This window comes from Octopus sinensis, linkage group LG3, assembly GCF_006345805.1.
Source record: "Octopus sinensis linkage group LG3, ASM634580v1, whole genome shotgun sequence".
Classification (NCBI taxonomy): domain Eukaryota; kingdom Metazoa; phylum Mollusca; class Cephalopoda; order Octopoda; family Octopodidae; genus Octopus; species Octopus sinensis.
This window is the reverse complement of record NC_042999.1, coordinates 73,653,685-73,667,422: the sequence shown is the minus strand read 5'-3', so window position 1 is coordinate 73,667,422 and position 13,738 is coordinate 73,653,685. Positions and strand designations below refer to the sequence as shown.

Here is a 13,738-nt window from a genome sequence, read left to right as displayed (position 1 = left end):
AAATGTACTTACACAAGAAGTTACATGTACAAATTATGATGTAATCGAGTGTTATTTTTACAGTTGTTTCAAATAATTGATAGTTAGTTGATATTATGCAAAGAAGTCCAATATGGAGTTGATATTGTAGGTATACGTGAAAGCAATGGAAAAGTATCACTGATCATGGATTTTAATAGTTCTATACAAAAAAGTGTTGATATTTTCATCAGAAGGGCTGGGCATCTGCTTGGGGAAATAATGTGCATAAATATAAGTTCTATGAATTAGAGAGCAGCAGAGGAGTGGGTGATTGTGATAAGTATAAAGATAGGGAGGGAGAGAAGTTAGATAGTAGGATATGAGTTGGTTATTACAAGATATCAATTATTGATACAGTGGCTATAAAATTAAGAGTGAAAAAGGGGTTAGATGTACCAGTTCAAACAAAATGGTGGTTATAATATTAAGTGTTATTTGTATGAATATATGTACATGTAGAAGTTCCTTCAGGACAACCAAGTCTGTGGCATGTGCAAAGTTGTTGCCAGAATGAGAGTGACATAGTGGTGCTATTGTGAGGTAGACAAAGCCATAAAAGCAAAGAGACTAGTTTGGAAAAACTGAAAGAGTAGGGGTAGCAAGGAGTAGGCAGTAGGTTTACTTAGCAAAGGGAAAAGCAGAAAGGAAGAAATTGACCAATGTTCTACAGCATGAGGATCAGAGACATTGGATGTTCTGGTGAGCAAGGCAGTGTATCAGAGAGAACTGAGATGTAGGTGAGAAGTGTGGATGGATGGATTACAGTATACTTCAGGATTCTGAAAGAAAAGGTAGTGTGGACTATTATTGAATGTGGATAATATACAGGAAAATTATACTCTCTTATGCTCCTGTCTTTTTAATTATTCTGTTCATGAATATTTTGTTAGTGTGTCTCTGTGTCATTATATCTATATATATATAGTCCAACGCATATCAACATGGAAAACGGACATTAAGTGATATATATAAAGAAAAGCATGACAGTAACATCAAAGTGTCACAGATCATGACTTGTTGAAACTAGAGATTTTTTCTTTGTTTTTGTTTTTTTCTCAATATTTTTATGTTTTGGTTCAATTGTGGGTGGTGCCTGGTGGCTAATAAGTGTAATTTGATAGTGTAATTTTGTAATGTATAAATAAGTAGAAGCATAAGACAAAGGACTAGAAGGTGATAGAGAGAGAGAGAGAGAGAAGCAAAGAGAACATTGAAAGCAGGATCAGTTCTAATTATTTGCCTTATTTTTCTTCCTCTACTCATTCTACTCCTCCCTCTGCTACCACCCTCCAGTTGAACATACCAATTAAAATATTTTTCTTACTCTAAAAGAAAAAAAACACAGTCAATCTATAAATTGCTATTTATACACCATGAAAACACACTATTAAACCGCACTTATTTCACAAACTTTGAACACCACCAAAAAATTAAACTAAAACATTAAAAATCTTGAAAAACAGAAAATATTTTAGAGTCTACCAAAGCCACCATTAGTGAAACTTCAAAATCACTGTCAACATTTTCTTTGTAAACAGTAAATTTTACATTTAAATGTATTGAATGATCCTTCAGTAAAGTTTTGAATGTTTTTTTTATGTAGAACTATGTGTAAAACACACACACACACATATATGCATGCATGTATGTCTGTATATATACATAAGTACATATATCTTATATTTTTTCTTTTAATTTTTCTTCTTTAGCTCCACTGCAACCATTAGGATTGGGTGGTCCTTCCACAGTTTCAAACGGAGGATTTGCCAACTTTCCTCCATCTTCAACTGTCAGTACTTTATCCAATCCTCACCCAACCAGCAACCAGTCTACTGATAAGTATGCTGCACTAGCAGATCTATGTAGTGTTTTTTCTGACAATGGCAGTAGTGGTGCTGGCAATGCTGTGAGCACAACTGCACAGACATCATGGAATGTACCAACCAACCCAAATAATACAGCCCACGCAATCAATTGGGGTGGAGGGCTGAGTACTCCTCCTTCCACTACTGCTGGTGTTAATTCAGCAATGACTGCTAATAGCACTGGTGGGTTTGCTTTTGGAAATGTCCCTACCACGAGTGGTGCTCAGATGGATTGGAATACACAAGCAGGTGCTGCAAATGCATCAAACAACATGAACTGGGGTGCTCCTGTTGGTGTCACTGCATCTCAAACAGCTTTTGGAAATGCAGGTGATTATTTAAATTTTCTTAATGCTTTTTTTTTTAACTCTTTAGCATTTCAACCAGCCATATCCAACCCAAATATCCTGCCTATTTTATGTTCAAACTGACCAAATTTAGCCTCTCACACCTACCCTAGATTGTCACTTTCAAAATAAACAATTACACTGAAATTGCAAAGCTATGAGATACTTCATGATTAATTCAAAACCATGTGAATAAATATGCATTACACTTGACAGTAATATGAATGATAAAGGGTAAAATCTGTATTTTTGTTCCTCTTTGTTTTTCTTGTTCGTGCTGCTCATTTATAATATAGAATGTAAGATGTTGTTGAAGTAACAACATGTGTGGCAACCCTTGTAGAACACAAACTAAGTTTTTTCTGAAGTGAATCAGCAATCTGGCATTGAAACCTAACATCCTTAGAATGGAGGAACATATGAATTTCATAATCTCCATTTCTTGCTCATTCTGAAGTTAGTTACCCATTGATGGATACTTACGAGTGCAAACATAAAACAAGCATCTGTATCATAATTTTAACTCATACATCACCCTTGCACTTATGTACACACACACACATACACAGAGGCATTTATTTTGTTGTATATAAAATGTATTCAATACAACCTTAAGCTTGAAGTGAGTTGAGTTTGATATATGTTTATCTTTATGAATAGAGATCACATAGTCAGACCATGGATGGTTTCATTTGATCAACTCTTCAATCAATTGTACATATCAATAGGAAAGGATTTGAATGACTGTAAATGGTATAAATCATTGGCTGTTATCTTATATCTGTCAAGAGTGTGCAGTTCGAAATTCCTGAGGGAGAATTTGGTCAAAGAGTGTGGACTAATTAGTCCACACTCTTTGCAAGATGACAGATGTGGGGATACTCTGTAAGATAAAAGTTGCAGAAATTTGATTTGTTCCTAAATGTTTATAACTTATGTGACCCTGTCCTTGAGATGCTAATTGTATTTCCTTTATATCTCAATTTTCAAATGTGCTTTGAATGTGTTTTCCAGGTGGTGGTCACAGATTGAGCTGTGGTAAGCCATGTGCACTTTGCTCGTGTGTTGCTGGTGGTAACATCACCATTGTATTTAATGCTTTTCTGTAGGCACTTGTTCTTTTGGGATTAGCAGATGCCTATTGGTTGCCTTGCTCTACATTTCTTTGAAATGTTTTTCTGATTCTTTTTTTATGAAGATGTAGCTTAGTTTAAAGTAGTTTTTGTTGAACAGCTAGTGGAATTTATGGCTGTTCAGACAATATTTTGCAACACTGATTTTTTTACACCAATGTTGTATGGTGGGCTGTACCTTATAAAATTTCTCTTTTTAGTGTTTTTAGGGCAGCTACTAAGTAATGATAGTAAACAATTGATTTCTTCTTATTATTATTATTATCAACCTCATGGTAATACTTCCCTGTAGTATTTTGTGGCCATGTTAAAGGTGTCTTTATTGGAGAAAAATACACTTTGTTGATGCTTATTGGCTCAAGCTTGATGCATTTGGTGACTGTTTGGATTGAGTGTATATATAAAATGAGATACCGTTGGCTTCTTTAAACACTATAGCACCCAAAAAAACATTTCTGAAATTAAGAAATGAAGGCAAACCTACCAGCATCTCATGGGCAGTTTTAGATAAGTCATAGGCTTAAAGAAATATGTCAAAGTAATAGAACTTTTGTCTGAAAGAGAAATTCCACCTCCTCACCACTCTTTTCTTAAAAAAAGACAGAACTAATTTCAACATGCTGACAAATGATTAAGTTCTTCCTTAAGAATTTCAAAGAGGATGCTCCTGAACTGGCCAGGCCATAACTGATAAGCTCCTTTATTTACAGTTATTTCATTTCTTTTCTACTGAGAGGTTCAATCAATGTATACTGAATGAGACTTTGGTCCATGTATGTAATATTTGTTTATCTTGTATAAATTAGTGTATGTAGTCAGACATACGTTTATTGAAGCACCATTGAGGAAGTTATGTGATTGTTTGATTTGCTGCAAATAGAAGCAAAATCTCCTTCAGACTATACTCAGCTCATGAAAGAAAGGTACACATCTTTCAATGTATTCTTACATATCCCTAAAAGGGTGGGATGGTTATGACAAAAATGCCTTTGATCATAGTTCTGCTCAATCAGGGGTGAATTGGGGCTAAACAACAACAACTGTTTGTGGAAACCTCAAATGAAACCGAAGAAGTTATCATATTCCTCATGTTAGAACCAGCTAATTTCTTTATGGCTGTGTCAGAACTTCTAAAAGAACTTTTACTGTAGGTGCAGGAGTGGCTGTGTGGTAAGTAGCTTGTTTACCAACCACATGGTTCCGGGTTCAATCCCACTGCGTGACACCTTGGGCAAGTGTCTTCTACTATAGTCTCGGGCCGACCAAAGCCTTGTGAGTGGATTTGGTAGACGGAAACTGAAAGAAGCCCGTCGTATATATGTATATATATATGCGTGTGTGTGTTTGTGCATCTGTGTTTGTGCCCCTAGCATTGCTTGACAACCGATGCTAGTGTGTTTATGTCCCCGTTACTTAGCGGTTCGGCAAAAGAGACTGATAGAATAAGTACTGGGCTTACAAAAGAATAAGTCCCTGGTCGAGTTGCTCAATTAAAGGCGGTGCTCCAGCATGGCCGCAGTCAAATGACTGAAACAAGTAAAGAGTAGGAAACAACATTAAAATATTGATTTATCCTCAGACCCATGACATGGTCCAGATGCTGTTAATAGAGCAGTCTTTGTTGAAAATAGGTGTTGATAGTGTTGAAGCAAGCAAGAAATTAGGTCTAACACCCAAACATTATAAATATAAACATTACACTGAAATCACCCTGCAAACATTTGTCAATATTAATTTAACAAATTTTTATAAGACTAATTTTTGTTTAAATAGTTACAATGACAGCTTTTAGTAGTATGCAGACTGGTTAACAAGAAATATTTTTACTGTTACTTTATATCACGAACTACTTTCAAAGTTCTGATAAGAGAAATAATAGTTCTTTGTTTTCATTAGTTTATTTTAGTTTGAGTGGGGAGGAAGTGGTTTTTTTTGTTATTTAAATTTTTTTTTAGGTGGTACTTTATATAATTTACCAGTATTCATTCTGGGTATCATTTCAAATTAAGCATGAAAATAAATTATAAAACATTAATTCAAATATGAAAAACGTGGTTTATGTATTTCAATTACTGAATTAATGAACAATAAAGTGCATTGAAGTGGAGGTTAAAACATAATGATCAGTTTAGTCATAAAAGTTTCCAACTTTAGAGAAGGTTACTTTGTTATTTCTAACTCTTCTGACTTACAGAAAATGTTTCTAAAACTTCAAACAGGATAATTAACCATATACTCTTTGGTGATTTGCTGTACTTGAGAATAGTCATCAAGCCAAGTGAAATTGTAGTTGTGGCTGGTGACACATAACAATACCCATCCAGTGACATGTAAAAGGCACCTGTTACATGCTGAGTGGTTGGCATTAGGAAGGGCATCCAGCTGTAGAACCAATCCAAAATCAGGCTGGAACCTGGTGTAGCTCTCCAGCTTACCAGTTCCAGTCAAACCATCTAATCCATGCCAGCTTGGAAAGCATGATGATCATGATGATGATACTTAAAAATAAGATCTTATCTGCTTTTTAAAATTTTTGCTGAAGATGGATAGGGTTTTATTTCTCTTTTTTAAATGCTAATTTGAATATTTGTTTCAACATGTATTTTTTAAAGGCAAATACACTTCTTGTCAATAACAATTTAAATGTGAAGTAGAAGTTGCATATATCATTAACTAAACAGCTTGAAGCAAATACCAACATGCCTATATGCAAGATACACAATAACCTAACAAGCCTTCAGCCATGTGTTGAATGGTCTACCACTTTACCTGTATATTCACATAGAAGAAAAAAATACAGTCCTTCATGGTTTTTGTTCTTTGTAACTTTCAAAGTACATTACCTTATGCATTTTGTTGAAAGAACATTTTCACTTAATAGAGATCTTTTAGACACTCAAGCACAATTTTTACAAGAGAGTAAAGTAAACAGAATTGTGTGATATGTGTGCCTTCCTCAAGAGTATTAACAATGTAAGAAAAACCAAATAAATTCAAATTGATTGCAAACTAAGCTCATTGACAACCAAACTCTAACTTGAAATTAGTTTTGTCACTCTATAGACCCGGCTTCTAATGCACAATTGACTTACAGTATAAATGAAGTTCTTACAACAGTTCATATTCTTATGGGATCTCTTTTGTACCGAATATTTTCTTCATATGTTACTGTGCTTTCTTGAAATGTTAATGTTAAATCTGTTGATATAGTTTATCATAATTTGATGCCTCCCCTGCTAGACTGGCATTATATTGTTGTACACAACATACACTAAGAAGGTAACTGTTCCACTTAGTTACCTCATTCTTATTTCTTTACATCGCCATCACACACACAAAGTACATCCACATTTAATGAATAGAACCAGCTGTTATTTAAGACCAAGATCAACAGAAATTCATCTTTGGGGGCAACATTAATATGTAAAATAATAAAGTAGTTGCTTGAAAATGCAGATGCAGGGTTTTATTCCTTTTGTTTTGCTTTTGTAGGAAATTACATATAATGAGATTATTTGTATTAGTGACAACATTGTCAGCCTAGCTACCTGACATAACTGTAGTTGCAGCTGGTGTGTCTATTTATGTGTGTTTATACGGGTAGCAGCTTGTCTTTTACTGATGATTAGAAAATTTTAAATACAAGTTGCCAATGTAAAGCCAAAGTTTCAATGCACTCACCATGAGCTTTTCTGTTATTCATCATCATCATCATTGTTTAACGTCCGCTTTCCATGCTAGCATGGGTTGGACGGTTCAACTGGGGTCTGGGAAGCCAGAAGGCTGCACCAGGCCCAGTCTGATCTGGCAGTGTTTCTACAGCTGGATGCCCTTCCTAACGCCAACCACTCCGTGAGTGTAATGGGTGCAACGGCCACGATCAGATGCTGCTTTTTACGTGCCACCGGCACGGAGGCCAGTCGGGGCGGCGCTGGCAACAGCCATGTACGGATGGTTTTCTTATGTGGCACTGGTATCACAACTACAATTTCCATTGATGTTGATCGATTTCAATTTTCTAAAATCTGGTGGCAACTTAAGAATTCTCATATACATCATATAGATAACACCATCTACTTGAAAGCATTGATGCCAATTGTAGACTTAAGATAATTATTACAAACATTCATTGGAAAATATGAAAAAAATGAGGTTTACAAAAAAGAAAACTTAATGTTTTGAAATGTTTTGTTTTGTTCAAATTAGATATTTAAATCTGTAAATAATTTTTGTTGATAATCACTAAGAAATTATAATTTTTTATTATTAAACATTATGGAAAAATATATTAGACATTATAAGAATCAATTTGAGTAGGAAAACACAAAAGCAGGCTTAATAACTGAATTTGAACCATCCTGATTATACTATAGTGTACCTGTCATTCAGTCTATTCAAATTAGATACGAAATAAATGTTTTTCTTTTTTACTTGTGCTATTTTGCATTAGCAGGACAGGTTAGTGTCCAGTATAGTAAGGTTTTCCACATTAGCTCAAGGTTTGCAATAAGATATAATCTCATGAATCAAATTAGGAATTAACTAGACAGATTTTTATATATGTGATATTGGACAATTTAATGTTTTTATGTAGAGTAATATATACGAAAACTACTTTTCTTACAGTACCTAATCCTTTTGGAACCAGTGTATTCTCTCAAGCACCAGTGGGTGGTGGAGGAAATCCTTTTGCCATAGGCACTCCAGCGGGGGGAAATGGAGGTAATGGAACAACTTCTCTCTTTAGCAATCAAGTGCAGCCCACTACCAATGCTGGTTTTAACCAATTTGGTATGCAGAATGGTAGCTTTAATGCTATGTCTCCTGCAACATCAGCTGGCTTTGGTATACCTCAGCAGTCGGTGCAAACATTTGGAGTGCCTCAGCAGTCAATGCAAGCATTTGCTCCTCCAGGGCAAATGGACAAGTTCAGTGGATTTGCTACACATCCTGCAGCCCAGGCTTTTGGAAGTGGTTGGGCTCCAAATTCTGTTCCTTCAGCTAATCCTTTCATGGTAAGTTTTCTTTTGTTATATGTAAATTTTCTTTATTGGTTCAATATGTATAGTTCAATATGTAAAGTTTACATTCTTATTCTTGAACATATTGTATACTGTATTTTAAAAAAGCAGTGTGTGGGAGATATCCAAGTTTCAAAGTAAATCATGTAGATTATTATTTCCAGAAAGAGCAGAGCACAGCAACAATGCCATGGATGTGCAATATTATTTTAAGAGAAATATTTATCATTATTTAATGTACATTTTCCATGCTAGCATGGCTTGAATGATTTGACAGTATCTTGTGAGTTACAGGGCTGCATCAAGCTCTAATGTCAGTTTAGACATGGTTTTTATGGCTAGATGCCCCACTTTCTAATGCCAACTACTTTACAGTGTGTACTGAGTGCTTTTTTTCCATGCCACTGGTATTAGTGGGGTTGCTAAGTAACTTGCAAGACAAAAAAGAATGGAAAATGCTCCTATGAACGAAGTGTGTGTGTGTGTGGGGTAGTATTTGAGAAAGGGAGGTGACTTTATGCCAGGCTAAAGTATGGTAGGGGAACAAGCACAGGCTATAAAGGAGATACATTGTTACCCCTACATTAAATAATGGTGGGAGTAGCTGGTAAGATTATAAAGGTGGTAGTGATGGATGCCAGAGCATACTCCCAAAGTACAAGAAGATGAACATAAGGGAAGCTATGAATAACAGATACAATAGAAGAAGGCAGGAGGGGTGTATTTACACAGGTGTGGGAAAAGAAAGTAACAAATGGTTAGAGATAGGGATAGAGGTGAATGCAGTGATGAACAAAGGTGGGGGTGCAGTTATTGGGGGAAATACCAGCATGGAGAGGGAGTAAAGTGAGACAGAAGTGGGACAAGGTGGAAGTTAGATCAGAAGGTAGAGGGATGATATGTAAAACATAGGAGTAGTGGGAAGAGAGATGTAGAGGTACATAAAGGCGGCTATAGTGGGTAGGATGGGATGGCAGATATATGTTAAGATGGAGTATGGCAGAAGGCACAGAAAGGGGAAGGGAGGATAATAAGAAAGTGGAATAGAAGTTCCAAGGACAATGGTCATCTGTAGATTGTTTATTAAATATTTGTAATTCTGAGATAAATTATATCATCATCATTGTTTTAATGTTGCCTTCCATGCTGGCATGGGTGGGACAGTTTGACAGGAGCCAGCCAAGTAGAAGCCTGCATCAGACTTCTGTGACTTTTGGCAGGATTTTTACAGCTGGATGCCCTTCCTAACACCAACCACCTAGCAGTTACATTTATGAATTTTTGCAAGATTCCTGAAATGAAACTGTGTGTTGAAACAGATATTGTTATATTTTGGAATGGCCACCTGTGACGAAAGATTTCCAGACAATGGACATAAAATAAGAACATTAATAAACAAATGAAGAACAAATGTATAGCGCATTTCTTTATTTAGCAACAAAAAAAAAATGACCATTCCAAATATAATATAATGAGAGAAGTTGTTAAGATTCTAAATTTTCTGAACTATTATAACCTTATAGTTATATGTATGATAACTCAATCAGTTAGCCTAGTGTTGACTTCAGCTCAATATAAATGTAAATTGAAATAAACTAAAATCATATCACTAATTATACAGCCATCAATGACCTAGTGACTAAAAGCTTTCATTTTGTTTTTGTATCTGGTTTGCAAGATTCTTTATGTGAATTCGTATGTTGAAACAAATTTTGTTGTCTAGGGAGAGTCATTATGCCAATATTAACACACGCACTGGTTCAATTCCACTCCTTTATTATTAGACAATTGGTTAAATATCCAACTAACTAATCATTTGTTTGTTTAATTTAGTCATTTATTTTGTTTTTGTTTGTCATTTTTCTCTTCTTTTTTCTTTTCATTTTTTGTAAAAGCACTTTTGTTGCTATTTGCAACTTTTTCAATGACTTTCTTCTTAGTCCGTTACAGAGGCCCTGTTTGTCTGCTTGAAACCTTGTTGCATGTGTGTGTGTGTGCAACAGTGTGCACGTTTGTATGCTTGTATGTATTCTTCTGCGTATTCATGTGTCTGTGCATGCTTGTGTGTTTGTGTATCTGTGTGTACTTCTACTTCCTTGTGTATGCATGCTTGAATGTGTCTGCATATGAGTTTGTGTGCATGCACATGCACCTGTCATGTATGGTCATGTTTAACCAGATTAAACAATCAATTAGTTGGATATTTAACCAATTGACTATTAATAAAGGAATGAAATTGAACCAGTGCATGTGTTAATAGTAGTATTGGCATAATGACTCTCCCTAGACTCAACAAAGCTTTCATTCTTTAACTTAGAAATAAAAGTTCCTAACTTGAATCCAGTGTAAGATAATGAAACTTGGAGTTTAAGCTGAAACATGTAAATGTACTTTCTAAGATAAAGTCTATAAATAGTCTGAAAAGTTATAAACTTATAAATTAATATTTATCAATAATTAGTCTCTCTGTATTGATTTTCTTCAATAACAATGTAGAATGTTGGCATTTAATCATTTCTTTATTTATAAGTTATATAAAAATAATGACTATTGTTTTATGTTGTATCTTTTAAGAAAAATTATTCTTCTTTTTTTAGTCTGCTGCCACACAACAGCAAGTTCCACCTCGAAGCAGTTCCACAAACCCTTTCTTGTGATACTCAGCCTATATTAATTCTCCTGGCATACTGACAACTTCAGACTTAGCTCTTTGTCCACTGACATGCATTGATTTATACAAATACTGATGATGCATGCATAATACTTCTTGCATATACATTTATACACACTTACATGCTCAACTAAGTATTGTAACTTTAGTCAAACATGTGCTGTGCCCAGCACATGTTTGACATAATTACAGGGTGATTAGTGTGGATACAGCAACATAAGCAGCAACAGGAGCTGCTTTATTCAACTGTTGAATAAAACTACAGTTTTTTTTCAGCCCCCCCGTTTCCCAAATTGTTTTTAACCTCTGGATTATCAACAAAACAAAGCAAAAAAATAAAACAACAAAAAAAAACGTTTTCCTCAGAAAATGTACTAGGAAAGAAATTTGAGATAAGCTTGTTGCTGCTAAAAATAACAAAACAAAAACAAAAAAATGCCAACGAATGGATGCTCTGTGGATTAAATTTTTTTTTCTTTTTGGTGATTGCTGCATTATAGCTGTTATTGTTTCTTTGTTATTGAGTTCCCTATGTATCCATTTGACACCGACAATATAGACATCATTTCTGTCTAGCTATAGCTCTGCCCTTCGCCCTTCTCTCATTAATCTGTCCCCTTCCGTTTCCAATCACTTCAGTGTACAGAAAAATAGCTTCATAAGAACAGATTGGAAAATGAAGAAAGTTGTGAAGTTATTATTGCCTAAGAATATTTTTCCTTTCTCTCTCTCCTCCTCCTCCTCTCACTGATCACCATATTGGCCTGACAAAAAAAGTTTAAAAATAAACATGCTGCACATGTATATACATATGTATAGGTGTCAGTCTATTTCATGCCCTTAACTCTTGTCCTTCACTCCTAAGTCCTTCTCCCAAGGAAATCATTATTATTATTATTATTAATATTATTATTATTCCTGGGCAATGTACTTGTTTAAAGTATGCATAATTAAGGTTTTATGATTATTATCATGATCATTATTGTCATGACTATTATCAATATCATCTCTTTCCACTGTGTGTGTGTGCTTTTTTTTTTTTGTTTAAATTACCTTTGAAATTTGATTTTAAAATCTGGTGATTTTTCTCTCTGTCCAAAGAAATGCTAAAACAATCTGTAGACCATATCAAAAATATGTCTGTTACATAAAGCCTCTAGTTCTGTCTTCACTCTGTTAGAAAAAAAAAAACCCCTTCCCCAGAAATTTCATGCTACTTTAGATTTATACTTATTTTAATCTTTAATTTATCAAATTTGTGACATAAATGGTATAAAAACAGACAAATATAAAGAGACAAACAAAAGAAAAGAATTTAAAGAGATAATATTATGATAATAATAGTAGTAGTAATAATAAAGTGAAGTGATGAAATTTTAGAACACTTATTTTGTTTGATGTACACTATTAGGAGTGAAAAATTCTATACAGGTTGTCAGTGATTGCCTCTGAAAGCTAACTAACTGGTGTTTTGAAGAGTTTGATTGCTGCAACTGTCTCTACCAGTTTGTTGCACTCCTCTTCAAGTCTGGTCATCATAAACTGGTCCTCTTCCACTCAAATTATCTATGTCTACCTTAACATTTGTTAGGGTACTTTATTAAATTTAGTGGGTTTTGCAATTATATACTTACATACATATACACACACACACACACATACATAATGTGTGTTTATGTATGTATGTGTGTGTGTGTATATGTGTATGTATATAGATATGTGTGTATGTATACATACATATATATATATATATATATATATATATATAATGTGTGTATTTGGGTTTGGGGTATTGAGGGCAAAAGAGGAGAAAGTCAGTATTTGATTGACTAAAAATCAATAATAATAATAATAATATGGTAATAATAATGATATCAATTGTTTTATGATTTGTTTTCCCCACCCCTTTCAAATTGAAAGCATGATATGGAAGATATAGTAACCCTCATACATGTTATATTTTTATGAATGCATGTAAATAAATAAATATTTGTACACATACCAAAAATATTGAGGTATTGGCCTTCCATTAACTTTGATGATGATTTGAATAAAAAACAAAGAAAAATGTAACAATATTAATTAACCTTGTATATTTTCATCTATCTCTCCCGATCTGTTTACATGTGAATTGCAGGTATGAATGTGTGTTTGTATGTGCGCACGCACACACACACACACACACACACCACACACACACACACACACACACACACACACATATATAATATATATATATAAATATATATATATATATATATATATATATATATATATATATGTATGTGTGTGTGTGTGTGTGTGTGTGTTTTTTCATGAACTCTCACTCTGTTCCTTCTCTGGTCATGTGCTCTGATTTTTCATTTCCCTATTTTGTTACCCCTTTTAATGCATTCTTCTCTTCTATGTGCCATTTCTTCTTGGTATATATTTATTTCCAAGGAGGAATTTCTAAATTTGTTACTCTGCCTGCCCCACACTCAATTTCATGTAATACTTTTTGTTGATGACTTCTTTCTTTAAAAAGGGCAAAATTCTTTTCTTTACAGTATATATATATAGTATGTATATATTATATATTTGTGTGTGTATATATATATATATTATGTAGATATATGTGTATATATATTATATATATATGTGTGTGTGTGTGTGTGTATATATATTATGTGTGTGTGTA

At 34.1% G+C, this 13,738-nt stretch overlaps 1 protein-coding gene across 4 annotated transcripts in view; it reads left to right on the top strand.

Annotated features, from left to right (window-relative positions):
• The window catches only part of LOC115209168 (arf-GAP domain and FG repeat-containing protein 1), a 113,775-nt gene extending 100,638 nt beyond the window's left edge, over window positions 1–13,137 (top strand). For 3 of the 4 annotated variants that reach the window (XM_029777399.2, XM_029777398.2, XM_036501088.1), the window contains 3 exons: window positions 1,731–2,216; window positions 7,993–8,381; window positions 10,985–13,137. In XM_029777399.2, coding sequence (XP_029633259.1) covers window positions 1,731–2,216; window positions 7,993–8,381; window positions 10,985–11,044 — 935 coding nt within the window. In that variant the 3' untranslated portion in view covers window positions 11,045–13,137. The remainder of the gene's footprint in view (window positions 1–1,730; window positions 2,217–7,992; window positions 8,382–10,984) is intronic. The other variant, XM_029777400.2, reaches the window with a different exon arrangement.
• The last annotated feature ends 601 nt before the right edge of the window (window positions 13,138–13,738 follow it).